Source organism: Canis lupus, chromosome 29 (genome assembly GCF_003254725.2).
Source record: "Canis lupus dingo isolate Sandy chromosome 29, ASM325472v2, whole genome shotgun sequence".
In the NCBI taxonomy this organism is placed as follows: Eukaryota; Metazoa; Chordata; class Mammalia; order Carnivora; family Canidae; genus Canis; species Canis lupus.
In genome coordinates this window covers 35,653,485-35,679,628 of record NC_064271.1, presented here as the reverse complement: position 1 = coordinate 35,679,628, position 26,144 = coordinate 35,653,485, and the positions used below count along the sequence as shown (strand labels likewise).

The 26,144-nt window shown below is 36.8% G+C and overlaps 1 protein-coding gene across 9 annotated transcripts in view; it reads left to right on the top strand.

Annotated features, from left to right (window-relative positions):
* Nucleotides 1–25,289, top strand: part of NBN (nibrin) — a 61,345-nt gene extending 36,056 nt beyond the window's left edge. For 8 of the 9 annotated variants that reach the window (XM_025433503.3, XM_025433507.3, XM_025433506.3 and 5 more), the window contains exons 10-16: nucleotides 137–412; nucleotides 2,147–2,573; nucleotides 10,237–10,308; nucleotides 11,015–11,170; nucleotides 14,088–14,201; nucleotides 23,558–23,607; nucleotides 25,106–25,289. In XM_025433503.3, coding sequence (XP_025289288.1) covers nucleotides 137–412; nucleotides 2,147–2,573; nucleotides 10,237–10,308; nucleotides 11,015–11,170; nucleotides 14,088–14,201; nucleotides 23,558–23,607; nucleotides 25,106–25,136 — 1,126 coding nt within the window. In that variant the 3' untranslated portion in view covers nucleotides 25,137–25,289. The remainder of the gene's footprint in view (nucleotides 1–136; nucleotides 413–2,146; nucleotides 2,574–10,236; nucleotides 10,309–11,014; nucleotides 11,171–14,087; nucleotides 14,202–23,557; nucleotides 23,608–25,105) is intronic. The other variant, XM_025433504.3, reaches the window with a different exon arrangement.
* Nucleotides 25,290–26,144: the final 855 nt, after the last annotated feature.

Below are 26,144 nucleotides of genomic sequence, written 5' to 3'. Positions count from 1 at the left end.
TATATTCCCTTAATTATTGTCTAAAAATTATGTTCTAAAGCTTTATCACATTCATACTATCTAGAGGACTGTGTTTCTAGATGAAAATTGCTAGAAGTTTGATTGTTTCACCTTGCATTCTTTTCTTCTGTTACAGTATGGATTTGAGTGAAAGACCTAAAGAAATTGAAATCTCCAAAGTGGAACAAAAATTCAGAATGCCTTCACAAGAAACATCCACTGTGAAGGACCCGCCCAGGATAAGCTCTGATGATAGTAAAGCAGTATCGAATGCTCTGGTTAGGATGAAAATCCCAACCTGTCAGCTTTCACCGACTAAATCCTCAGGTGTAAATAAAAGTAGAGATCACACTTCCCAGCAGCTGCAGACCAACTCCATCAAAAATTACTTTAAGCCTTCTATCAAAAAAAGGTATATTTTTAAATAACACCTCTCTGTATCTGTGGAAAATACTAATATAGTAGAATGGCACAGAGTGTGTTCTGCTTGAAGATGCTTTTGTGCAAAACTGACCCTTTGACCTCATTCCCTCTCGGAAATGTCCAAGTCTCCTCCTTCACTAAGGTCATGATAGAGTCTCTCTCATCCTTTTTTCTGCTCACCTTAAGCTTACCTGTTGTCTCACTTTGCTGCGCTTTTGGAGAAGAGCTTTCCCACACCTCAGTTCCTTCGCCTTCTCTCACTTCCTCTAGGACCACGCTTCCTCAGTTATTCTCTCATTTTCAAGCACTTTTAATTATTCTAGCCCCTTCTCGATTCAAAAGCTCTATCTTACTTTTACTTTTTTAAAACCTTCCCTGGACTTGGTTCTTTCCTCCAGCTACTGCCTCTTATCTTTCATACTCACAATTAAGCTTCTCAAAAAAGGAGGTTATTGTTATTGCTCCCATTTCCGTATGAAATATTTCTTAACCAGCAATATTTTGTCTCGACGTGATGTCCTTGAAAGTAGCCATTGACACAGTTGCCAGGTCTAGGGGTCTTTTGGTGCTTTTCAGCTCTTGAACCTTTCTTCTCCGAATGGTGTCTTGGTTTTTGTAGCAGTGGCCTCGCCTGGTTGTTTTCGCCTCTCTGACTTTCCTCCTTCGAGGACTTCTTTCCTTTTTTCTACTGCTACTTTTTATGTGCTTTTTACTGTACCTTCAGAGTTTTCATGACTGTATTACAGATGATCAGTATTTTTGTCCGACCTTAACCTTTTAAGCTTCACTTCTACACTTCCACAGGAATTTTTTGCTGTTTTCCCAAATTATAGGCCTAAGGCTTTTCTCCTCTATCATTGAATATATGTTTTCTTTGTTAGTAGTTCATTTTGTCAGAATCTTTGACTCTTTCTCCTTTGCTCCCGCAAAACAGCAGTGTGATTATTTTCACTGTTTTATAAATTCCTCCCTTTCCATATTGTATTGCCAGCTCTCTAATTTAAACTCTGACCACCTGACTTACTACAAAAACCTCTTAGTCTGTCCAGTACCCTGGTAATAGATTAGTATTATTAAAGTATCACTTCGACTATTGCAATTTAACAAAAATTTAGTAAACATCTGGGAAGCAGAGATCTGTGTTTTTATGTTCTCTATGGACCTTAGTACAATTTAAATGAATAAAGTACTTATTCAGTACTTAGTGAATGAAACAGTATTATATAGAAAACTCTTAGTCATATATTCACATATTACTTGCAGTATATAGTCTGTACTGTATTCTGGATTTAACTACTCTTATGATCATGAATCTAGCTCTTACTAATCCATCAGGTTTTATTCCCAAGGTAACTTTTCCCTGCCTGCAGGTTCCCTATATTGCAAAGTAAGCTACTCTTTCCTGGCAACAAGTGCTTTGTATTTTTGTATCTTTCTGCCTTTTCCTCTACATTGATTTATTAGCTACTGCTGCCTTAGCAGAGAAGATAGACCTCTCCCTATGGTTTTAGCCATTGGGTTGACAGTCCTACAAAAACATGAGTGTCCATATGAAGTTTGTGCCATTTTCAAATGTCCCATTTTTTAAATTTCCAATGATACTAATTAATAAAATCAAGAATACTGTGAATTAAATGGGGGGACTGAATATTGCCAAACCACAAAATCACTTAGCTGTGTTCATTTTGTTTTTGCTTTCTTCTCTTGTTTTTTAAAACTTAAGGGAAAGAGATGAAGAAAATCAAGAAATTTCTTCAGCCAAATCAGCAAGAATAGAAATGTCTTGTTCTCTTTTAGAACAAACACAATCTTCTACACCCTCAGTATGGGAAAATAAGGAGCAGCATCTATTTCAGAATAAGCCTCTGGAAAAGAAGCCAGATAATTTACTTACAGATAGAGATTTAAAGTCCACTGTGAAAAATCCTGCCAATAAATCTCTTTCTACAGAAAAAAGAAAGGAAATTGATGACTTTGCCATAGAAGATGAAGTATTAGATCAGTTATTCAAGAACACAAAACCAGAGCTAGAAACTGGAGTGAAAGTTCAGAAACAAGAGGAAGATGTCAGTATTAGAAAAAGGCCAAGATTGGATATAGAAACAAATGGCACTTTTGTTGAAGCAACACCGAAAACTAGTGAGATATCTGTAAGTAACATTTTTTAATGAGAAGCATTACAAATAGAAACTTTGAATGTTAAAAAGATATTTATGATGGTATAAGTACAATTTCCTTGAGGAAAAAGTTAATATCTTCAACACCTAATATTAAGTATAAGAATTTGTTGGTTGATAAGGTAAATACTAAAAATAGTGCTTCTTTGACAGTATATAATAAATGGCAAATAAAATTGTTACTCATGATTGTTTTAATAGATTTCCAGGCTATTCTGTTACTATACTATCAAACTTTTGGCCTTGATGGTAAGTAGGATAAACCTTAATAGAGGAAACAGCACAGAAAAATGAAGAAAGTTAGTAAAACAAGCTATCCACTAAATAATTTTTTTCAGGTAAAATAGGTATAACATCACTAGGAATTTTTATTTTCATTTTGACTTTCAATATCCTATCCTGTTTTCCTGAAGGTTGATAATTTGTCTTACTACTTCAGATTATTTCCTATTTTTTGGATAAGTAAGTTGCCTACTGCCTTTAGAATAGTAAGTCATGAAGTGAAATCATGGACCACATGAAGTTAAAAGGTAATAATCTGATATTTTTTATAAGTCCATTAGCTCCACTCTCTTTCCTGTTGTGGTTATCCTCTCCTGTAAATGGCTACTACATAAGGACAGGACTAAGTAAAAAGATAAGGATTAAGTGATTGGAAGGTATAGTGATTCAATAGGAATTTGTTGAGAATTTACTGTGTATCAAGCACTATAAATCTATTAACTAATGTTTTGAAAAAGCAAAGTATATGTCCTCTTTAGCAAAAATACCAGCATCTTCATATGAAGGAGGGAATCTTCATCATTTATTTCTTTTGAGTGAATCCTAAAAGCCCTTCTGTAGACCAGCTGCATCAGAATCAGCTAGTGAGCTTTTTTTTTTTTAAGATTATTTATTCATGAGAGACAGAGAGAGAGAGAGAGAGAGAGAGGCAGAGACACAGGCAGAGGGAGAAGCAGGCTCCATGCAGGGAGCCTGATGTGGGACTCGATCCCAGGATCCCAGGATCACACCCTGGGCTGAAGGTGGCGCTAAACCGCTGAGCCACCCAGGCTGCCCTGGTGAGCTTTTTTATTTATCATTATTATTATTATTATTATTATTAATTTATTTATTTACTTACTTATTTATTTATTTTTGTGAGCTTTTTAAAAAATGTGGATACGCAGACCCAAACCCCAAAGACCCTGATGCAATACATCCAGTTATTTTCCCAGAAAAAGTTTCCACGTTTCATGAGCTAAGAATTCCTTTTGCTGTCTTTAAAAATTCTAAACTCAGTAGCATAAAGTAGATGGGGTTATTTTTTTTCTATAGAAGAAACCCAGACGTAGGTAATCAAAGCTGCTCAGAAGTTCTATGGTATTAATTTCTTAGGTGTCTGTTTTTCTCTCTACAAGGTGGTACCTCTAGCCATCACATCAACTTTCCAGGGAGGAAAAACAGAATGGAGAGGGGACAGGACAAAGGCTTTTCCACTTGAGTTCCTCCTCACTTTCTAAGGAGCTCTTTCAGAAACCCCACTTTGTAACTTTGGCTTTCGGCCAGAATTTAATCTTGAGCTGCACCACTCCCCATTCCTCACTTTTAGTCTACAAGAGAGTATGGGAAATGTTAAGCTTGGCGCATTGCTGTCCCTAACAAACTGAGTTAAGTAAGGAAGAAAGAGTGAATACTGAGATATCTTTTTTTTTTTAAAGATTTTATTTATTTATTCATGAGAGACACAGAGGGAGAGAGAGAAGAGAGGCAGAGACACAGGCAGAGGGAGAAGCAGGCTCCACGCAGGGAGCCTGACATGGGACTCGATCCTGGGTCTCCAGGATTGCACCCTGGGCTGAAGTCGGTGCTAAACCACTGAGCCACCAGGGCTGCCCCAATACTGAGATATCTTTTAGTCAAATTGAGAAATTCAGAGAAAGAGGGGTTCTTTATTATCAAAAATTAGCTGGCACTTTACAGAAAAGATAAATTGAACTAAGTGGTTCATATAACCTATAAGTTACTATTCTATAAGTTTAGCAATTTCCCCTATAGTGGAAGTCCAAGAGATGATTTCTTATGTTTAATAAATTTATGTCTCTTTATAAAGATAGATTTACTCTAGTTGTGTTGCAAATTTACATTGTTACTTTAGCTCAGACTATTCCAAAATCTGTTTTCAGACCACTTAATATTATAAGCACTTAATTTTTAGAAAATTAGACTCTATATTATTTTGGATACACTTTTGAAAATGCTCTTCCCTTGCCATATCCTTCCTCCCCACTGTTTTTATTTCTAGTTTTTTTTTCTGATGTATTTTTATTTTCTTTCTCTTTTTGTTTTATTACCACCTTTAGTTTTTAATAGCCTTTTTTTTTTCTTTTTCTTAAATTCTATCCCAGATTGGTCCACTGCTCACAGTGGCCATAGCTCTGTCTGAAAATGGTTGTGGTTTTAATAATAGACCTCCTTGGTTCCTCCTGTATGGCTGCTCATTTCTGCTATCTTGACTGCACATTTTCCCAGAGCTCATGGTCACCCAAGCAATCAGGCACTAGATCCCAGAGTGGGAGGACCAGGAAATGAACATTACACACTAGTGATACAGGAACCATTAAAGTCTTTTGTGTATCTAAAAAGACCTTTCTTGTATTTATTTTTTTAATTTAAATTCAATTTGCCAACATATAGTATAATACCCAGTGCTCCTGACATCATGTGACCTCCTTAATGCCTGTCACCAAGTTATCCCATCCTCCCCACCCGCCTCCACTTCAGCAACCCTCAGTTTGTTTCCCAGACTTAAAAGTCTCTCATGGTTTGTCTTCTCTCTGATTTTTTTTCCCCATTCAGTTTCCTCTCCTTCCCTTATGGTCCCTTGCACTATTACTATATTTCACATATGAGTGAGACCATATGATAATTGTCTTTCTCCATTTGACCTAATTTACTCAGCACATACCCTCCAGTTCCATCCATGTTGATGTAATTGGTAGGTATTCATCGTTTCTGTTGGCTGAGTAATATTCCATTGTATGTATAAACCACATCTTTATCCACTCATCTGTCAAAGGACATCTCAGCCTCTTCGACAGTTTGGCTATTGTGGACATTGCTGCTGTGCACATTTAGGTGCAGGTGCTCTTTCATTTCATTACATCTGTATCTTTGGGGTGAATACTCAGTAGTGCAATTGCTAGGTCATAGGGTAGCTCTATTTTAACTTCTTGAGGAACCTCCATACAGTTTTCCAGAGTGGCTGCACCAGCTTGCATTCCCACCAACAATTTAAGAGGTTCCCCTTTCTCCACATCCTCCTCAGCATTTGTTGTTTCCTGTCTTGTTGATGTTACTCATTCTCACCGGCATAAAGTGGTATCTCATTGTGGTTTGATTTGTATTTCCTGGGTGATAGTGATGTGAGCATTTTTTGGGTGCCTGTTGGCCATTTGTAGGTCTTCTTTGGAGAAATGTCTGTTCATTTCTTGACTGGATTATTTGTGTTTTGAGTGTTAAGTTTGGTAAATTCTTATACATCTTGGATATTAGCCCTTTATCTAGTATGTCATTTGCAAGTATCTTCTCCCATTCTCTAGGTTGCCTTTTAGCTTGGTTGACTGTTTCCTTTGCTGTGCAGAAGCTTTTTATCTTGATGAAGTCCCAATAGTTCATTTTTGCTTTCGTTTCTCTTGCCTTTAGAGACATATCTTGCAAGAAGTTATTGCAGCTGAGGTCAGAAAGGTTGCTGCTTGTGTTCTCCTCTAGGATTTTGATGGATTCCTGTTTCACATTTAGGTTTTTCGTCCCTTTTGAGTTTATCTTTGTGTATGGGTTAAAAGAATGGCCCAGTTTCATTCTTTTGCATGTGGCTGTCCAGTTTTCCCACCACTGTTTATTGAAGAGATGGTCTTTTTTCCATTGGATATTCTTTCCTGCTTTGTTGAAGATGAATTGACCATAGAGCTGAATGTCAATTTCTGGGTTCTCTATTCTGTTCCATTGATCTATGTGTCTGTTTTTGTGCCAACACATGCTGTCTTGATGATAACAGCTTTGTTATATAGCTTGAAGTCAGGGGTTGTGATAGCCCCAGCTTTGGTTTTCTTTTTCTTTTTCTTTTTTGAAGGATTTTATCTATTTATTCATGAGAGACAGAAAGAGAGAGGCAGAGAGAGAGGCAGAGGGAGAAGCAGGCTCCCCACAGAAGCCTGATCCCAGGACCCCGGGAGCACCCCTGGAGCCGAAGGCAGACGATCAACCACTGAGCCACCCAGGCATCCCAGTTTTCTTTTTCAGCATTCCTCTGGCTCTTTGGGGTCCTTTATGGTTCCATACAAATCTTAGAATTATGTGTTCAGACTCTGTGAAAAATGTCCATGGTATTTTGGTAGGGATTGCATTGAATGTGTAGATTGCCCTGGGTAGCATTAACATTTTCACAGTATTTATTCTCCCAATCCATGAGTATGGAATTTTTTTATCTCCTTGTGTCTTCCTCAATTTCTTTCATAAGTGTTCTGTAGTTTCTAGGGACACCTGGGTGGCTCAGCGGTTGAGCCTCTGCCTTCAGCTCAGGGTGTGATCTGGGGATCAGGTCCCTGGAGGGAGCCCTCTGCCTGCGTCTCTGCCTCTCTCTGTGTCTCTCTCATGAATAAATAAATAAAATCTTAAAAAAAAAAAAAAGCGTTCTATAGTTTCTAGAGTACAGATCTTTTACCTCTTTGGTTAAGTTTATTCCTAGATATCTTATGGTTTTGGTGCAATTATAAATGGGATCAATTCCTTAATTTCTCTTTCTTCAGACTTATTGAAGACCTTTCATTTAATAGCCAAGGTTTACATACTGTATAATGATATCAGGGAATACAGTCATTATATTTTGCTCTATGGTTCTGCAGCATAATTTCCCTGTCCTTATTTTACTATTTTGGAATCCATAACATTCTAAAAAAAAAAATGCAGTGTAAGGGGCACCTGGGTGGCTCAGCGGTTGAGTATCTGCCTTCAGCTCAGGTCATGATTCTGGGTCTGGGATCAAGTCCCCCTGGAGCCTGCTTCTCCCTCTATGTCTCTGCCTCTTTCTCTCTGTCTCTCACGAATAAATAGAATATTTTTAAAAAAATACAGTGTAAAATATGTTTTAGAAGACTTTTGAAGAGTATGAATAGTGATTTGATTGTGATACATTTTGGGTAAACTAAAAGTTAAATCACTTTATTCTAATACTATACATTTTTAGTAAGAACCTGTTACAGAAGTGTTTTGACTTTCAGTATTAAGATGATTTTTGACAATTTTGTATTTTGAGATAATTGTTGATTGACGCGCAGTTGTGAGAAATTATATAGAGAGATCCAATATACCTTTCATCCTTCATCCTCTAATTGTAACATTTTGTATAACTATAGTACAGTATCACAGCCAGGAAATTGACCTGGATGCAATTCATCAGTCTTACTCAAACAATGGAGATTATTTTTAATTCTTCCATTTTTATCACTTTAAGAATTTATTGTTGGAAAGTCCTTGTACATATTCATGGATTAAAGGAATTGTGCTTAATTTTTCTTGCTATGAAAGTGATAATTGGAAAAAAATTCTTAATCCTTTCATTTAAAAAACTTTTTGCAATTTTAAGGCAAAAATATGATACTTCTTTTTGACATTAGATTCCTTACGTATATTTCAGAAAGGTAATTTCTAAAATACGTTAACAGTAGAACTGCTCTTTTTCTATTTTGAAATTTAAATATAGATTCTAACACATCTATAAGATTTTCTTTTAAAAAAATTCATTTATTTTATAGAGGGAGAGAGAGAGAGAGTGGGAGCTAAGGGGGAGAAGGAAGTGAGAAAATCCCAAGCATACGCCCTGCTGAGCACAGAGCCCATCTTGAGGCGTGCTCTCAGGACCCTGAGATCACGACCTGAGCGGAAACCAAGAATTGGACACTTAACCAATTGTGCCACCCAGGCACCCCCCTGTAAGATCTTCTACAAGCTGAAGTAGAAAGCTGTTGGCTACATACTCCTGCTAGGCATGTATCCTTATTTATATATAAATATATGACCGCTGTGGCTGAGTCTTGGCCTTAAAATTTCCTAGTCTCCATAAAATGCAAACATGAAGCATTATCTTTATTTACATTCCTCTTCTGAATAGCACCCACAGAGCATCTTTTCATCACCCTATTCCACTTTCCTATTACAAATTAAGGTTTCTTCTTCTCTCCTTCCAAAGCCTAGTAGTGTAATACCTACCACTTACTGGCACCACCATTCTGTTTTCAGCAACCCAACAATAAAGAGGCAGCACTAATGTATTGAACCGATTAGGAAACTGACAGTGGGAGGTAGTAAGTAACTGGGCAATGTCACTTAGCTAGGATTGGAATGGGACAAAAACACAGGGCTACTCCGCTCTTTTGGCTGTTCCTTTTGTTAGCTTTCTCAAAGTGTCCTATAATCAGTTATTCTACATGGTGGGTGTGCTAACATGAAAGGCGGTCGAGAGGGTAAGTTCAATAGGCCTTTAAAAGGGAGACTCTCCAGGACTTGGTGATTGACTCACCCTGAGAAATGGAGAGGAAAGAGTATAGAATAATTCCCAAACTTAGACTCTGAGTGCCTGAGTAGTTTGTAGCAATGATTTGCCGAGCTAGGAAGTAACTTGCTCAAAAGGATGAGTAAGTTTGAGGGAGTAGAGCAGGATGGGGGCGAACTGTGGGGGAGTAAACTGCTCTGACTGTGATAACTTCCAGTGGGGGATACATATGAAAACAGCGAAAAGGTAACATGGTAGGCTTGGAGTATAATTTTTAATCTTACTATTGATAAATGAAAACATTAATTCTCTTTAGTTCCTAGGCAAGCACAAAGTACGTACATTTGTTTTTCTGCCCATTCTTTCCAACTTTCCTATTACAATTTTTCTGAGTTTTTATGACTGCATCATTCAAAATTTGATGTAAAACAGTATGTGCCCCTATTGTATCCCAAGGGACTATAGTTTTTACTGACAGTTTCAGAAATCCATCTGTGTAATATGCTTTTATCTGGAACCTGGTCCGGATATATGAATGTGGAGGAGAGCATGATTGTATACAAAACAATTTCCATTTTATTGCACACAGATATCTTGAGCAATTGAAGTAACCCTCTTTCCTTTTTCCTGGATTAAGGGTGATTTAAAATTAAATACTAAGCATAAAGTTAGATAGAATCCTTTAAAATTGTTTTTGTTTTAGACTGTAACAGTAATACATAATCATGTAGAAATATAAAAAATACAAACATAAAAATTTGTTGATAATCCTATTGACTGGATAACCATAGTAAATATTTTGGTATTTTCTTTTTGAAATCTTATTTTATAAGCTTAAAATCAACTGTTAATGAAATTCTATAGCTATTTTTTATTCACTTATAATCATTTCTCACACTGTAAAATAACTTATATGAATTTATATTGTTTCCAAATCTTTGCTCTTGTAACTCATACTACAGTATCTTTTTTTCTATATATTTCTATTCTCATCTCCTAGCTTCTCTAGGAAAGTTACTTGTAAGTCTCATAACTGTGTCAAGAACATAAATATGTTTAAAGGTACCATTTTATAATTTCTATGAACAGTATTTTTTATTTCCTTAGCAAGAAAATGAAATTGAGAAGAAATGTGAGCTCAAGAGTGAGTCACTGTGGTCAACTAAAGAAGAACTGTCTGTGAGGAAATTTTTATTTTTATAAAATCTTTTATTTTTATAAAAATCAGACTTAAGGACCAATGTCTCATCAATTTATGTCAGTTTACATTCTTAGTATTAATCATTTCTCTTTCTGTAATTTTGATGTATTTCATGAGATAAAGAATCTTATCTAGCAGCAGGAAGGAATTTCAGGCTGATTTAATCTGCAATTAAAAAATGGCTTTCAGTCAGTAAGGTAGTGTATCCAGAATTAATAATTTTTGGAGGTGTCAAAAATAATAAAATAAAAATTACTAAAAATCCAAGAAAGCAAGAAAGCTTAAGTATAGTAGATGAGAACTTGTAGAACAGATTGTGCAATAATGCTAATTTATGGTTTTAATGAAAAGTAAACAAAACTGAGATTTCTTGCTAAGAAAATATATACAAGAAGATAGATTATTTATTGGGATGATATTAGAATACACTAAATTAAAATGCTGTATGCTTCTATCATATATATTACAAATATCTCTAAAATTGCATATTATTTGAGTAAGTAACTTTCTGGTTTGAAGTAGATATGATCTGATTCCAAATACAAAGTTTAGGTGCCAGAAATAAACCTTTTTTGTACTGTTTTTTTCAGGTATTTGAACTTTTTTTTGTAGATTCCCAAGTGACAGATAATATTCTTTTTCCTTATTTTTTTTGCTTATGTATCCATCTTAACTCCACTTAAGATCAAAGATGAACTTGAGGATGATGGTGATATGCTTCCAAGGAAGGTGTTACTGACTGAATTTAGATCACTGGTGGTTAATAACTCTACCCCCAGAAACGCATCCAGTGTAAATAGTGATTATGATCAACCAAAGAATTTCAAGAAATTCAAAAAGGTATGATATTCCTTTAAAATATCACAAGAGGGCAGTGTTTGAAATGTTTTTACGAATACCGTTGATGCTAAATAGTGAAACCAATTCCTATTGAAAACTGGTGTTATTTCTTGTGCTTAAAGCAGTTAAAATTACTGTAGGAAGGACATGAACTGACAGGTATTGAATATGTGAATAAATATATAATGCATATTTGGAAGCAGACTTCACCAAGACTGAATTCTTCAAAGGGTGCTGTTTATCTGGCCTTCCCTACCTTAAGAGGCAGGCTTTGGGTTAAATTGATAGTGTCCTTCTACTTCTAATAGTGATGTGTGTCTACCTGAAGGGGTTCTTTATCTCAGGACTTTATGAAAGAGCTAAACACATTAAATACAATGAAAAGTAAGCACTTTACTGTTACATATATATATATATATATATATATATATATAAAAATATAAGTATGCACCCTGAGTATTGTTATCAGACCTGAGTTTCTTCTCCTCTAGGAACTGATGTTTAACTTATCAGTATGTTTAAAAGAATATTTCTGACCTAGTCTGTATTTTTTTGTTGTCTTTTCTGGAATATTTGCTTCTTATTCCATATCTACTACTGACCACTATCTTATGTTTAAGCATTTAATCAGAATACAGTAATTTTGTCAAAGGTGATTTCTGTGGAAGAATGCTTTTTATTAGACTATGATCTGTGTGATTCTCGCTGTACTATGAGGTATTGTAGCTTTTTCTCTCTAATGTGAGCTACTAGTAACACTTGTCAGTTAAATTAATTTTTTACCTACTATGACAGTGTATAAAAGTTTCTAAACTCCATCTCTTAGAGTGGAAGATGGAAATATTTCCCACTTAGATGGCACCCACTTACCCTTTTCCGTCCCACAGGCGTTGCTCATGAATACCATATGGGCCATTCTTATCTGTATGGTTACTTCATGTTCAATATCATGTTACTAAGTCTCATTGTTAAATCAAAATTCAAAAGAAGTACTATTTTTTTTTTTAATTAATGAAGTTACCAAAGATAAAGCAATAATACTCACTTTTGGCCCCAGGGATGATCAGGAAATACAGAATAGTACAGACTGCTGGAAAGTAGTTTGGAAAAATGTTAAACTTTTAAAAAATATTAATATCTTTGACTAAGGAATTTTTTTTGAGACTGTAAAATTCAAACCAAAATTTATGTGGCAGGATGATTTAACTGGATTGGCTCTAATGAAAGCATTTATTTTCTTTATATACTTGAATCCAATAACATGCTCTTTTGTGTCTTTAAAGTATGTTTAATGATGAAAATTAATTTAAAATTCCCTTTCTGGGGGGGGCTGGGTGGCTTAAATGGTTAGGTGTCTACCTTCTGCTCAGGGTCATGATCCCAGGGTCCTGAGATCAAACCCCTCATTGGGCTCCCTGCTCAGCAGGGAGCCCGCTTCTCCCTCTGCTCCTCCCCCTGCTCATGCTTTCTGTCTCTCAAATAAAAAAATAAATATAAATAAATTCCCTTTCCACTTCATATATTGAAATTTTAAAGGTATGTCCCATAGATATTAAGGTTTTATTATTTCCTAAATAAAATATTAGCAGTGTGCTTCATTTGCATTTTCACAATATTTTTAGCACCTGTTTATTGATAAACAATTAAAATTTTAATTAAAAATATAAACTGTCGTCATCTCTAGCATCTTTTACTAGAGATACATAAATTGGAAACTTTTATTTTTTAAAGATTTTATTTATCCAGGGATCCCTGTGTGGCGCAGCGGTTTGGCGCCTGCCTTTGGCCCAGGGCGTGATCCTGGAGACCTGGGATCGAATCCCACGTCAGGCTCCCGGTACATGGAGCCTGCTTCTCCCTCTGCCTGTGTCTCTGCCTCTCTCTCTCTCTCTCTCTCTCTCTCTCTCTGTGACTATCATAAATAAATAAAAATGTAAAAAAAATAAAAATAAAAAATAAAAAAAGATTTTATTTATCCATGAGAGACCCAGAGACAGAGGCAGAGGGAGAAGCAGGCTCCCTGTGGGGAGCCTGATACAGGATTCGATCCTAGGACCCCGGGGTCACAAGCTGATCCAAAGCCACCCAGGTGCCTTGATTGGAAAGTTTTAAAGACGTACATTTTCATGAGTTCTAGACAAAGCTTAAACTTTGAAATCTTTAGAAGAGGAACGCCTAGGTGGCTTAGTGGTTGAGCGGCTGCCTTTGGCTCAGGGTGTGATCCCAGAATCCCTGGATCGAGTCCCACATTGGGCTCCCTGCAGGGAGCCTGCTCCTCCCTCTGCCTGGGTCTCTGTCTTGCTCTGTCTCTCATGAATAGATAAATAAAATCTTATAAAAAAAAAGAAACCTTTAGAACAAAATATACTTTATATATTCACCTTAAGTTGCTTCAAATGCTAAATGATGAGCTAAGGCCATTTTTTAATAAAACTTCCAGTTAAAATCTTAATTAAATTCTTGGTACATAAATCCCAGTGACATATCTAAATCTGGGTATAGCAATAGCCAAAAAAATAGGGCAAAAACATGGGTCTAGCATACTTACTTATCTCTCACTCACTTTCATTTATAGGATATAAACATTTTTGGCAGTTATATGTAATTAATACTCTTTAATTTTTATTAAGCTTTTTAAAAAATGATCTTAGGGGTATCTGAGTGGCTTAGCTGGCTTGGTAGCTGACTCTTGATTTCATCTTAGATCATGACCTCAAGGTCATGAAATCAAGTTCCACATTGGATACTCTGCTCAGCAGCAAGTCTGCTTGAGATTCTCTCTCTCCCTCTGCCCCACCCCTCCCCTCCCCTCCCCACTCATTCACACACTCATTCCCTTTCTAAAATAAGAAAAAAAAAAATGAGACGGTCTTAATTTGTTAATGCATTTAACCTTAAAACTTTTACTATTTAACAGGTCACATTTCCTGGAGCAGGAAAACTTCCACGCATCATTGGAGGATCAGATCTAGTAGCTCATCATGCTCGGAAGAATACAGAATTAGAAGAATGGTTAAGGCAGGAAATGGAGGTCAGTAGGAAATGGGGCCTGGTGACTTGCTTGGTTTACATTTTGGTCCCTCATGGTTTCCTTAGAGCAAATGAGAGACCCTAGATGAAGGTCAAGCCCCTCGTCCAGCTCCTTGCTCAGCAGAGAGTCTGCTTCTCCCTCTACCCTTCCTCCTACTCATCTGCTCTCTCTCTGTCTCAGATAAATAAAATAAAATCTTAAAAAAAAATGAATTTTACATCCTAATGTAAAGGAGAGAAAAGAGACTTAACGTACAAAAATGAAAAAGAAAGCTAACGGGATAACAATTCAAAGATGGTTGTACAGTCATGTGGGGGGTCATTGCAAATAATATCAGAGTTACATACTAAGTAAATGTACTGGGCTTTCAGAATCTAGAAATTATCTTTCAGTAGTTCCAAGGATTTCTCAGGCATTATTTTACTGAGTTCCACCTTTTTCCTATTCTCTTGTATCTCTTTTTTTTTTTTTTGCCTACGTTTAATTTTTATAGAACTGCCATATTGTTTTCCAAAGCAACTGCTCCATTTTACATTGTCACTAATACTGCACAAGGGTTCCAGTTCCTCCGTATCCTCTCCAACACTTGTTATTCTTCACTTGTTTTTTTGATAGTGGGCATCTAACTCATGTGAACCTCATTGTGGTTTTGATTTGCACTTTCCTAATTATTAATGATATTGTGCACCTTTGCATATGCTTGTTGGCCATTTGCATATCTTTTTTGGAGAAATATCTATTCAAAAAGCTCTCTTCCTATTACTAATCAGATTGATTTTTTTTATTATGAATTAGAGGTGTTCTTTATGTATTCTGATAATCCTTATCAGATGTATGATTTGTATGATTTGCAGGTGTTTTCTCCCTTCCTCTGTGTCACCTTTTCACTCTGTTGTTTGTGTATTTTGATGCACGGAAATCCTAAATTTTGATGTAGTTCAGTTTATCAATTTTGTTGTTGTTACCTGTGCTTTTGGCCTCATATCCAAGAAATCCTTGCCAAATCCAATGTCAGGAAGTCTTTGCCTTTTTTTCTTCTAAGAGTTTTATAGTTCTAGCTTTTATATTTAGATCTTGAATTGTTTTTGAGTTCATTTTCATAGGTGTTACAAGATTAGAGTTTAACTTCATTCTCTGTGGTTGCACTTTTGCACTGTGGTTTAATGATGCTGAGCGCACCGTCTCGAAGGTGAAGGAGGGAGTCTCAAGTCAGTTGTAACTATTGACAACTGTTTGCTGTGGGAGACTCGCCTTGGTGCCTCCTCCCATGAGCAGTTGTTACTGATCTATCTCATTTCCCCCCAGAGTCTTTATAAGTTTTAAGAAAGTAAGAAAAATTGTTAAATAATATTGGTAAGTTATTAAGTAGTAACTATTTATATGTAGTTCAAATTCTTAAACTTTTTATTATGAAAACTTTTCAGACATACACAAAATAGAGTAGTGAAACAAACCCCAAACAACAGCTATAACAAATATCAGCATTCATCTGTTCTCTTTCCCAACTTTTTTTTTTTTCTTTCTGGAGTATTTTAAAGCAAATCCCAGTCATTTTATCGGTTCATTTATATTTATATGCTCAAACATATACAGATTACTGATCAAATACGTATGGTATCAGAAAATGCTTTTCTATGTCCTTTCTAGTAAGATACTTACATCATCAGTTCACATGGCTTTAAATCCTAGACTAGGACCAGCAGCATAGTTTTTTTGTTTGTTTGTTTGTTTTTTTATCAGCATAGTTTTGACCTTGAAATTGCTTTAGATTTTTTTGAAGACTTGCTTTATGGCATGTCTTTGATCATATCTACAACTAATATGTTGTAAAACTAAACCTCAGTTATAACATGGTTCTTTTGGGAAAATATGAACTGTTTTACTGCTTTTCATGTTAAAATGTGATTTTTAGGAGTTCACTGCATATATCAGCTACATATATACTCTATAATGAGAACTCATAGAAAAGATTATAAAAATATGCTTCTCTTTTTTTCTTTTCTTTTTTTTTTTTTTTTTTTACTTTCTTCCTGGATGTTTTGAGTCCTAGTGGATATTTTGTAAAAATAATAAGTAATTCATAATTCTTTCTACCCCTTACTTACTTTTAACTGGAGAATTTAATAGAATTTAAAGTGGGCATCTTTTCTATAGAGGAAGTTACTGCATGGAAGTCAAGATTTTAGAAACACATGACTGTTGAATTGAGAAATAATCATAGGCCTCTTCCAAGGTAGAAAGTTTTCTTCTTAGCCTTTGTATTGCCTGATTATCGAGTACTCCGGAAACCAGAGATGTGCTCCAGAAAGGTCCTCCCAACAGGCTATTTGAAGTAAGGCTATTTGGTAATTGGCAAGTTAGAGGTATTATCTCTTGAACTCCAATTTGACAGAAGTCAAATTTCACTTTCTTCTCTATCTTCTTTTCTATTTTATCTCTTTTTTTTTTCATCTGGATTGCATTTTTTGATAACTCCTCCAGATTATCTTCCAGTTTTGTACTTTTCCCTTCCACTCCATCTGGTTCGTATTCCCACTGTCCGCTGAGTTTTCATTCAGCTTGTTATATTTTTTCAATTCTGGATGTCTGTTTCATTCATCTCTAAGTCTTATTATTCCCTGTTGATATTTTTAAGCTTTTCTTTTGTATTATTTGTCTAAAGTATTTATTGATACGTTTCTGCTACTCTTCTCTTATGGAGCCTTGTTTCCAAGTATGTATTTTGTGATAGTTGAATGTGAACTGCTCGTTTTGCTTGGAATTTAATCTGTAGAAATTCCTTGAACCCTGAGTTCAAGTTTATTTCCTCTGGAAAAGAAATGTTTGTGTCTGCCAGTCTTGTTCTACCAATATGAGACCACTTTACCTCTGCTTGTGATTTTTATGGATTACCTAGGTAATATGTATTTGGACCAGAAGTCCGAGTGAAAGGCAGCTTGTCATTAGAAACTTAAGAGAGGTTTTTTTTTTTTTAAAGATTTTATTTATTCATAAGAGACATTGAAAGAGAGGGAGACACATAGGTAGAGAGATAAGCAGGCTTCCTGCAGGGAGCCCCATACGGGACTGGATCCCTGGACCTTGGGATCACACCCTGGAGCCGAAGGCAGATGCTCAACCACTGAGCCACCCAGGTGTCCCAGGAGAGTGTTTTAAAAATTTTCTTTCACCCTGTGCTAGGGTCGAGGCAGACAGGTTTCTTTCTTACCTTCTTTTTGTATTGTATTAAACAGTTTATTCCTCTTTCTCCCTTTAATGCTGGAGTCTTTTCTTAGATTCCCCATCTTTGATTTTCTTTTTTCTCACTCATCCTCCATTCAGGCATCAAAGCAGAGCCCAGTTTTTTAATGCGTTGCAGATAACCACAGGGCAAGGCAAAAGCTGACCATGGTACTTGTTAACTTCTCAGGGTTCTTATTTTGTGCCATTGTGGGTTTAGGGTAGTTTTCAGCAGTTTGTGTTTAAAAATACTTTTTAGGGATGCCTGGGTGGCTCAGCGGTTGGACGCCTGCCTTTGGCTCAGGGTGTGATCCCAGAGTCCCGGGATCTAGTCCCACATCAGACTCCCTGCATGGAGCCTGCTTCTCCCTCTGCCTGTGTCTCTGCCTCTCTCTGTGTGTCTCTCATGAATACATAAACATCTTAAAAAAAAAAAAAAAACAACTTTTTGGTCAAAAAATTGTTAAAAAGTAGGGTTGTTAAGGTCACTCAGGATATTTGCTGTCAAAAAATGGAAGAATGGAAGTCACATCCCTTCTTCGTTTCTTTTTTGAATGAATAAATGGCCTTATTTAAAATGTGTATTTCAAAGAATTATGATAGTACACAAAAGAATGATGAAGTGAAAATCCCAGAGTCCAGAAATTACCTATTTAAACATTAAGTGAATTATTCCAGATACTTCTTTATTGAAGAGGAGTAATAGCCAGGGACAGAGTGGGAAGAGAGAGAGGAGAAAGAGAGGCTGATAGGAAGTAAAGCTGAAAGCATTGCTAAATTTTTGCAAATGTTTCTTCTTTTCGAGGTATTTTATTTCCTGAGATCCAAGACCAAGCAGTGACCAAAACCAAACCAAACAAACAAACGAACCCTTGTCAGGTTAGAATCAGTACTTGTTTCAAGCTGCCTATTTTGATTTTAGATATATTTTTTTGGCTCCCTGCTGTAAACAGGAAATTATTTGTACTTCAGCCCTCCCCCCACACCCCCTCCCCCCATCTTAGGACAGTCCTATTTAAAAAGTACTTGCATGCCTGCAGCATTCCTTCTTAGGCTTGCAAGTCATTAATGATGAGAATATATCAATTTTCCATTTGTTTTTCCTGGAATACAGTGTGTTATTTTGATTTGCAGATGCAGGTCTTTTTATTTCAAGGAACTCTTATTATGTCTGTGAAAGCATTTTTCTATTTGCTGGGTTGTCTACATTTAAGACATAATTATCCTTTTATTAGATCACCTTTGCCCTCCACATCCATCTCTTCTGCATTCACTGGGGTTTTCTTAAGCTCTTTTACTATGTCAAAAATTCAGATTTCAGCTGTGTCTGTTCTGTTCTTCATCAGCGATGTGATCTTGGGCATATTACTTCTTCTACTTCCTTATGCTTACATTTCTTCCTGTGCAAATTGGGAACAATAATAGTACCTCTGTTTCACAGAATTTTTCTAAGGATTAAATAAGATGCTACTTATAAAACATTTATAGCAGTGGAAACAGTCACTGTTAGGTGTTTCTAATTCATTTGATTCTGAAATGGTGTTAATGGGTCTCAGTCTGTTAGCATTTGTTCTCTTTTCATTGTCATTGTGTTTTTTTGTCATCTAACTTTTTGGTTTGTATTGCTTTCGTGTTCTTAGTAACTTCGTTTTTTTTTATCCTTGGGTTATTTCTTGCAGACTAGGTTCTTCATGCATCTTGCATGTTCTGTTCCAGTTGCTGTCTTCCCCCACCCCCACCCCTTGGTAATGTAGTTTATAGTTTCTTTCATCTTGCAGCTATTTAGAGTAAAATACTCTGTCCAGGTACTTTGTTTACTCTGTGAAGTATCGTATGCTATCATGTGCAGGGATTACAATCTAAAGACCATTTGTGCAACTGATGAATTAATAGACTCTACATCTGAAACTAATGGTGTACTAATTGAATTTAAATAAAAAATACAGATGAATGGATAAATATACACAATAGAATATTACTCAAACATTAAAGAATGAAATCTTGCCATTCGTTTGCAATGACGTGGTTGGAGCTAGAGTATATTATGCTAATAAGCAAAACTAGCATAAGCAAAATAAGTCAGAGAAAGACAAATACCATATGATTTCACTCCTATTTGCAATTTAAGAAACAAAACAGATGAACATAGGGGAAGGAAAGGAAAAATAAGATAAATCAGAGAGAGAGGGAAACCAGAAGAGATTCTGGATTGTAGGACACAAACTGAGGATTGCTGGAGGGGGAGGAGGGTGGGGGGTTGGGGTAACTGGGTGATGGGCATTAAGGAGGGCACGTGATGTGATGAGCACTGGGTGTTACATGCAACTGATGAATCACTGAAGACTCTACCCCTGAAACTGATAATACACTATATGTTAACTAAATTAATTTAAATAGAAATTTAAAAAAAACAAAGACTGTGAGGCAAAAAGTGAAGTATCAGAATTACTCCTACCCAAACTCTTAGTGTATCTGGAGACGACGAATCCAGGAAAGGAAGGGCTCAGCGGGAGCTCTGTGCTGCTCCTTCCGGGGACTGGGATTAAATGTATACCAGGGAGTGTATATCTTACCCCAGAAGACAGTAGTAACCTGCCATTTTAGGTGGTTTTCCTGATTTGTCAGGGCTGCATGGAGCCTGTGCCTTTGGTCAGTGTCAGTCCTGCTTACTTCCCTGTGCCAAGCGTCCCTTCCAGCAGTCCACCAGCAGTGTTTTCTCTCTCCTGCTCAGGCTCCTTTTCCCCAAATGTGGAGTATTATTAAGCATTTTCAGGTTTGGCTTTAGTTTGTGTAATGGGCTGGGGCACCGGTAAGAACGTGTTGCATCAATCTTTGGGTTCTCTGCAGGCTGCCTTTTTCAAGTCTGTGGGTTCTTGATTATTACAGCTGTAGGGTTTTGTTTGTTCTTGGCTGCAGAGGAGTTGAGAGAACGACAGTGTAGCTGCTGACTTTATTCTGACTTTGATTTATTCGATTAGAATTAGTAGAGAGCCTCCACCAGAGCCTCTTTTTACTAGAGCAATTTTAGGTGCAGTAGGTTGGATTTACTCTTTAAGATAAGAGAGTTGAGGGATCCCTGGGTGGCTCAGCGGTTTGGTGCCTGCCTTCGGCCCAGGGTGTGATCCTGGAATCCCGGGATCGAGTCCCACGTCGGGCTCCCTTCATGGAGCCTGCTTCTCCCTCTGCCTGGGTCTCGGCCTCTCTCTCTCTCTGTGTGTCTCATGAATGAATAAATAAAATCTTTAAAAAAAAATAAGATGAGAAAGTTGACTTCGTTGTGCGGCTGCAGTGTGTGTATAGAAGTATGCTCTTGTCGTGGTGTCCTCTTCCCTAGGCTCGTCCCAGCTACTCTTCTTAAGTACTTTTTGCCTTTCCTTTTTTAGTTCTTCTTTTTCTACTTCTGCTATAAACCAGGCTTGGTTTTCATAACCACTGAATACATTCCTGAAGTTTCCTTCGATTTAGGTATATTTTCATTTTGCGCATTAAACATAATAACGCTTTGAGACACTATCCAGCCTGATTTGAATTTTGAAAGACTGGAGATGTAATTCTCCCCAACCCTTTAAAAAATGCCAGTAATAGGAAGATTTCTGTTTCTTAACGCTACTTTACTTAATGTTTTTACTAAGGCACATAAAGCTGATTTTTCCTTATTGATTTTTCTTTACTGTATTATGGCTTTAAAATTAGTATCTCCTTCCAGGAAGCCTTTTCAGAGTAATTACGATACGATAATGATGCCAGCTGCTTTTTTGACAGCTTTATGGGCATCATTGTCCTCCCATTTATGTTCTGCTATACCTGTTAGAAAATGTGGAAAGATATATCATGTAAGATCATTTTGATATTTCACTGTATGGATTGAAAATCATTCTATAAGAATCCCTGTAAGTCATTCTTCTCGGCCCTTCCCAAAGACGCAGAATCAGTGTAATATTGATGGTGCTCCTCGCACTCAGGGAGACCTAGTCAAATCCCACGTTTTCCATATGACAACCTTTTGATCTCCCACAAGTTACTTAACCTAAGTCTTTGTTTCCTTGTTGGTTAAAACTGGGATAATAATCCAATAGCAATAATTAAGTTATATGAAGATCAAATGAGATTGTTTTAGGAAGAGTGAGATTGTTTTAGGAAGAGTTTTAAAATAGTATCTGGAAAATGTACAAATGTAAGTTATTAACCCTAAAAATAAACAGTATGTATATTCAGCCTTTTAATGAAGATAAGATACAGGGAATTATAACAGAGGGGAGAAATCGATGGGCATCTGTAAGTTGTGTAGCTGAAGGTTTATGGGAGTTCTTCATAGCAGATATTATTTTTATACTTTTATTTTATTTATTTATTTTTTATTTTTTTTAAAGATTTTATTTATTTATTCATAAAGACAGAGATTGAGAGAGAGGCAGAGACACAGGCAGAGGGAGAAGCAGGCTCCATGCAGGGAGCCCGACATGGGACTCGATCCCGGGACTCCAGGATCAGGCCCTGGGCCCAAGGCGGTGCTAAACCGCTGAGCCACCAGGGCTGCCCTGTTTTTGTACTTTTAAATGAAGAAGATTGGGATCCCTGGGTGGTGCAGCGGTTTGGCGCCTGCCTTTGGCCCAGGGCGCGATCCTGGAGACCCAGGATCGAATCCCACATCGGGCTCCCGGTGCATGGAACCTGCTTCTCCCTCTGCCTGTGTCTCTGCCTCTCTCTCTCTCTCTCTCTCTCTCTGTGACTATCATAAATAAATAAATTTAAAAAAAAATAAATGAAGAAGATTGAAAACCATTGGTAAAGGGTGAAGAACACGTTCCTGGACACATAGTAGGCCTTAAAAGTTAATGCACGCTGAAAGATTGTCAGATATGGGAAGAGGAGAAAAAGGAGGTAGTTTTCTGGGCAGAGGGGAAAACAAGAATATTTGTTAGGAAGGGAGTCTAGTCTAGTTGGTAGTTTTGTGATTCAGCTTTAACTGGCAAACAGTGTTCGTGAGAGGGGACGTGGGAAGTGATTGAGGATGGAGAATGGGGCCAGGTTATGAAGAGCCTTTCCCATGTTCAGGGCCAAACTCAAGAGTTTGTGTTTTCTTTGGTATGTGGAAAGTCACTGAAGGCCTTTGAATGGCACACAATAGGATCATAGCTAGATTTTAGAAAGATGCACCCAGCACAGAGTTTTTCTGGTCCTAACTCTCAAAGATGCGTTAGGAGTCTACTACGAGTTTGTGTGTGTGTGTGTGTGTGTGTTTAAGGCTTTATTTATTCATGAGAGGCACAGAGAGCGAGGCAGAGACATAGGTGAGGGAGAAGCAGGCTCCTCAAAGGGAGCCCAGCGCAAGACTCGATTCCAGACCCCAGGATCACATCCTGAGTTGAAGGCAAATGCTCAAACGCTGAGCCACCCAGGCCTCCCGATGAGTCTGTGTTTAAAATTACTTTGTCAGTGGGGCGCAAGGTGGCTCAGTCGGTTAAGCGTCTGCCTTTGGCTCAGGTCATAATCCCAGGGTCCTGGGATCGAGTCCCTCATCAGTGTCCCTGGCTTCTCCCTCTCCCTCTGCCTCTCCCCACATTCCCCTGCTCATGCTCATGCGTTCTCTCACCCTCTCTCTCTCTCTCTCTCAAATAAATAAAATCTTTTTTGAAAAAAAAATTTAAATTAAAAAAAAATAACTTTGCAGTGAAGAGTTCAGCTGCAGCTTCAGAGCCCAGGTTTGGGACCTTGGGGATGAAAACCACTTCACCCGTAGAGCTGCTGTAGTTGAAAGTGGGATAGATTTTGCCCTCTCAGCCCCTTCATCAGTCCTATGACCTCAAAACAATGATATTTCATGTAGTAAAAGGGTTCTCCTGGAAAAAAAATTCAAAACTCAATAAGCTAGCAATATATACATATGTTGGTTGCCTTTGGAAAGGGGATTGGCTGGGAAAGGTTGTTTAAGTAGAGGACTTTTGCAGTAATCTTGGCATGAAGTTGAAAATGGAGAGGATCTGATGAACGGGGGAAATACCCTAGAAGCAGAACTCATAGACCTGCTGACCTCCTGGATGTGGAAATCTCTGAGATGACTGACCACCCAGTGTAGGAGTTGATTAACCATGTATTCATCACTGAACAAATGTTTCAAATTATGTTAATTTTGACAGGTGCAAAACCAGCATGCGAGAGAAGAGTCTCTTGCTGATGATCTCTTCAGGTAAAGTTTAATTTCATCTTTCTCATGAATCTTTGAGATGTGTATAAAATTCAATTTTTATTCACAGAGATTAAATACTCATTTCTTCTGTCTTATGGGGTGCCTGGCTGGCTCAGTTGCTTGAACATCTGACTCTTAATTTTGATTTTTTTGGGGTTTTTTTGTTTTTGTTTTTGTTTTTTTTTTTTACTCTTAATTTTGGCTCAGGTCACAATCTCTCAGGGTTGTGGGATCGAGCCCCACATCGGGCTCTGAGCTCAGTGTGGAGTCTGCTTATCCTTCTCCCTCTGCTCCTCCCTGACACAACGCACGCTTGCTCTTTCTCTTGTTCTCTCTCGCATGTGCGTGCGCGCTCTCTCTCTAAAATAAATAAAATCTTTTTAAAAAGAGAAAAAATAATCAGTCCCTTCACCTAAAGAATGTTTTGTTTTTAATGTATGTATTTCTGTTTACTACTTGAGCACCCCTCATTTGGGTTTGCTGGATATGTCTTCAGGGTTTAGGGTTGATTCAGTTGAACTCTATCACAAGATATTTAAAATTTGTGTAAAGGTATTCATGCAAAAGAAGGGTCCTGAACTGGTGAATTTGGCTGATAATGTTTGTGAGATTTTCACCTCTGAGTAGAATCATGAGTGAGTGGGTTTTGAGTTAAGACAAATTACATACCAGAGCATTTGTTCAGGTTTAGTTGGCACAAGCATAAAAACAAAAGGCTGGATTAGAGTTTCAAATCCGTGTTTTGTGGGAGGTTTAGAGGAGTTATAATGGTCGATTACAATTTAATTCTGATTTAACACGTTTTCAGCATTCCTGCATGCCCAAGACCTTATAAAATTAGCTCTCAAAAACCAATAGTATAAAATCAGATTACCTTTATCTACTTATAGATAGGTACTGGCTAGGGGAGTATAACACACTCCCAAATTTATGTAAAGGCAGAACCAAGAACTACTGTATTTTTGAGTCTCTTTTGTAGCCAGTTTGAGTCTTTTAAGTTCATTATTGACACTGTATATATCATTGGGGTTAAAATGTTGACTGTGCTGATTTTTCATAAGTAGTTAATATCTGTTTGCCAGTTAAATTTATTTAATTACTGTAGGAGAAAATTATATGAAGTAAATCTATTGTAGGCTCATTATACTCTTTTGTGCAAATCTTCTACATTAGTTGAGAGTGGAAGGAGTCTGAAGCCAGACTAGGAGAGGTATAAACATGTATTTTATTTTTAAATTGTTTTCATTAATTATTTTAATGCTTTTATAGGACTTTTTCTATTGTTGATTTCTCTTTTTACCAAATATTCATCAAACCAACATCAAGAGGATAAATAAAAGTAAAAATGTCTGTGCTTTAATATCAGATCCTAAGGATAAAATTGTCATTCTCATTGTGTTTGCCAAAGTGTAACCATGTTTTGAAAACCCTTTTACTTTAAAAGTTAAAGAAATGCCATCATTTATCTAGATATCTTTTAACTTTTCTTTTTTTGCAGATACAATCCAAATGTAAAGAGGAGACGATAACTGAAGATTTTATAAAGAAGTCACAGAAAAGCATTTCCTATCAAGCATTTACATCAAGATTCCTCTGGGATACATTCATTAAATCTCTAGAAAGGATTTAAATTACAGAGGTTTTATGGCCTAAATTTGTTGAATAAAATGTACAGAACTCCACTTTTTTGTGTGTGTGACAGTATTATTATTCAATCTTCAGTCATCTCTTATGGTAATTTTTTTCATTTCTAAATGTGGCTTTTTATTTATTGAATATTTAATAATCACAGCTCAAAATTCTAAAAGTATAAAAGGATAAGAAATGAAAAACTCGTGCCTCTACCACAGGTCTAGCTATTTAGTTCTCCTCCTCAGAAAAAAATCCATGATACTCATTTGTTAGGAGTCTTTCCAAAGAGTTTTGATGCCTATTCAGATTTCTGTGCATATTATTTTTCAATAATTTCCTACAAAAATGATAGTATAACATATACAGTATTCTTCACCTTGTTCTTTTTTTGCCAAATAGATTGGAAGGTCATGGAAGATCATACACATATCAGAGCATACTTTCTTCCCCCATTATACCATAGGCTTCCTCGAACTGAAGTGACCCAAATGAAATGCATTTCAGGGAGGAAGATGTCACCCACATATTATTCTAGTACTAGAAGAGACAATACGGAAGACTTCCTCAAGCTTGTGGATAGGTCTTACTAGAATGGGACGACTTAATTGGTGGTAACTGAGCTGGGTGGGTGTGCCTCTCTTTTGAGCTTCTTAGAGTCCTAGTTTTCCTATCTGCAAAGTAGAAATGATAAAATTGTCTTCTTTCTCTGTTAAAGGGAGATGGTAAGAAAAAAAATGTCTTTTTTTCAAATTTTGTAATAGAGACAACTTTGTACCTTAGAATTATAGTAGTGTTTTTATCAACTCCAAGGACTGATGCATTAAGTTCGGGGAAGTAGAACAAGATTTTTATACGGATTGAAGTCTCCGTGGTCTCACACAGCTCCTGCCACCCTAATGAGCCAA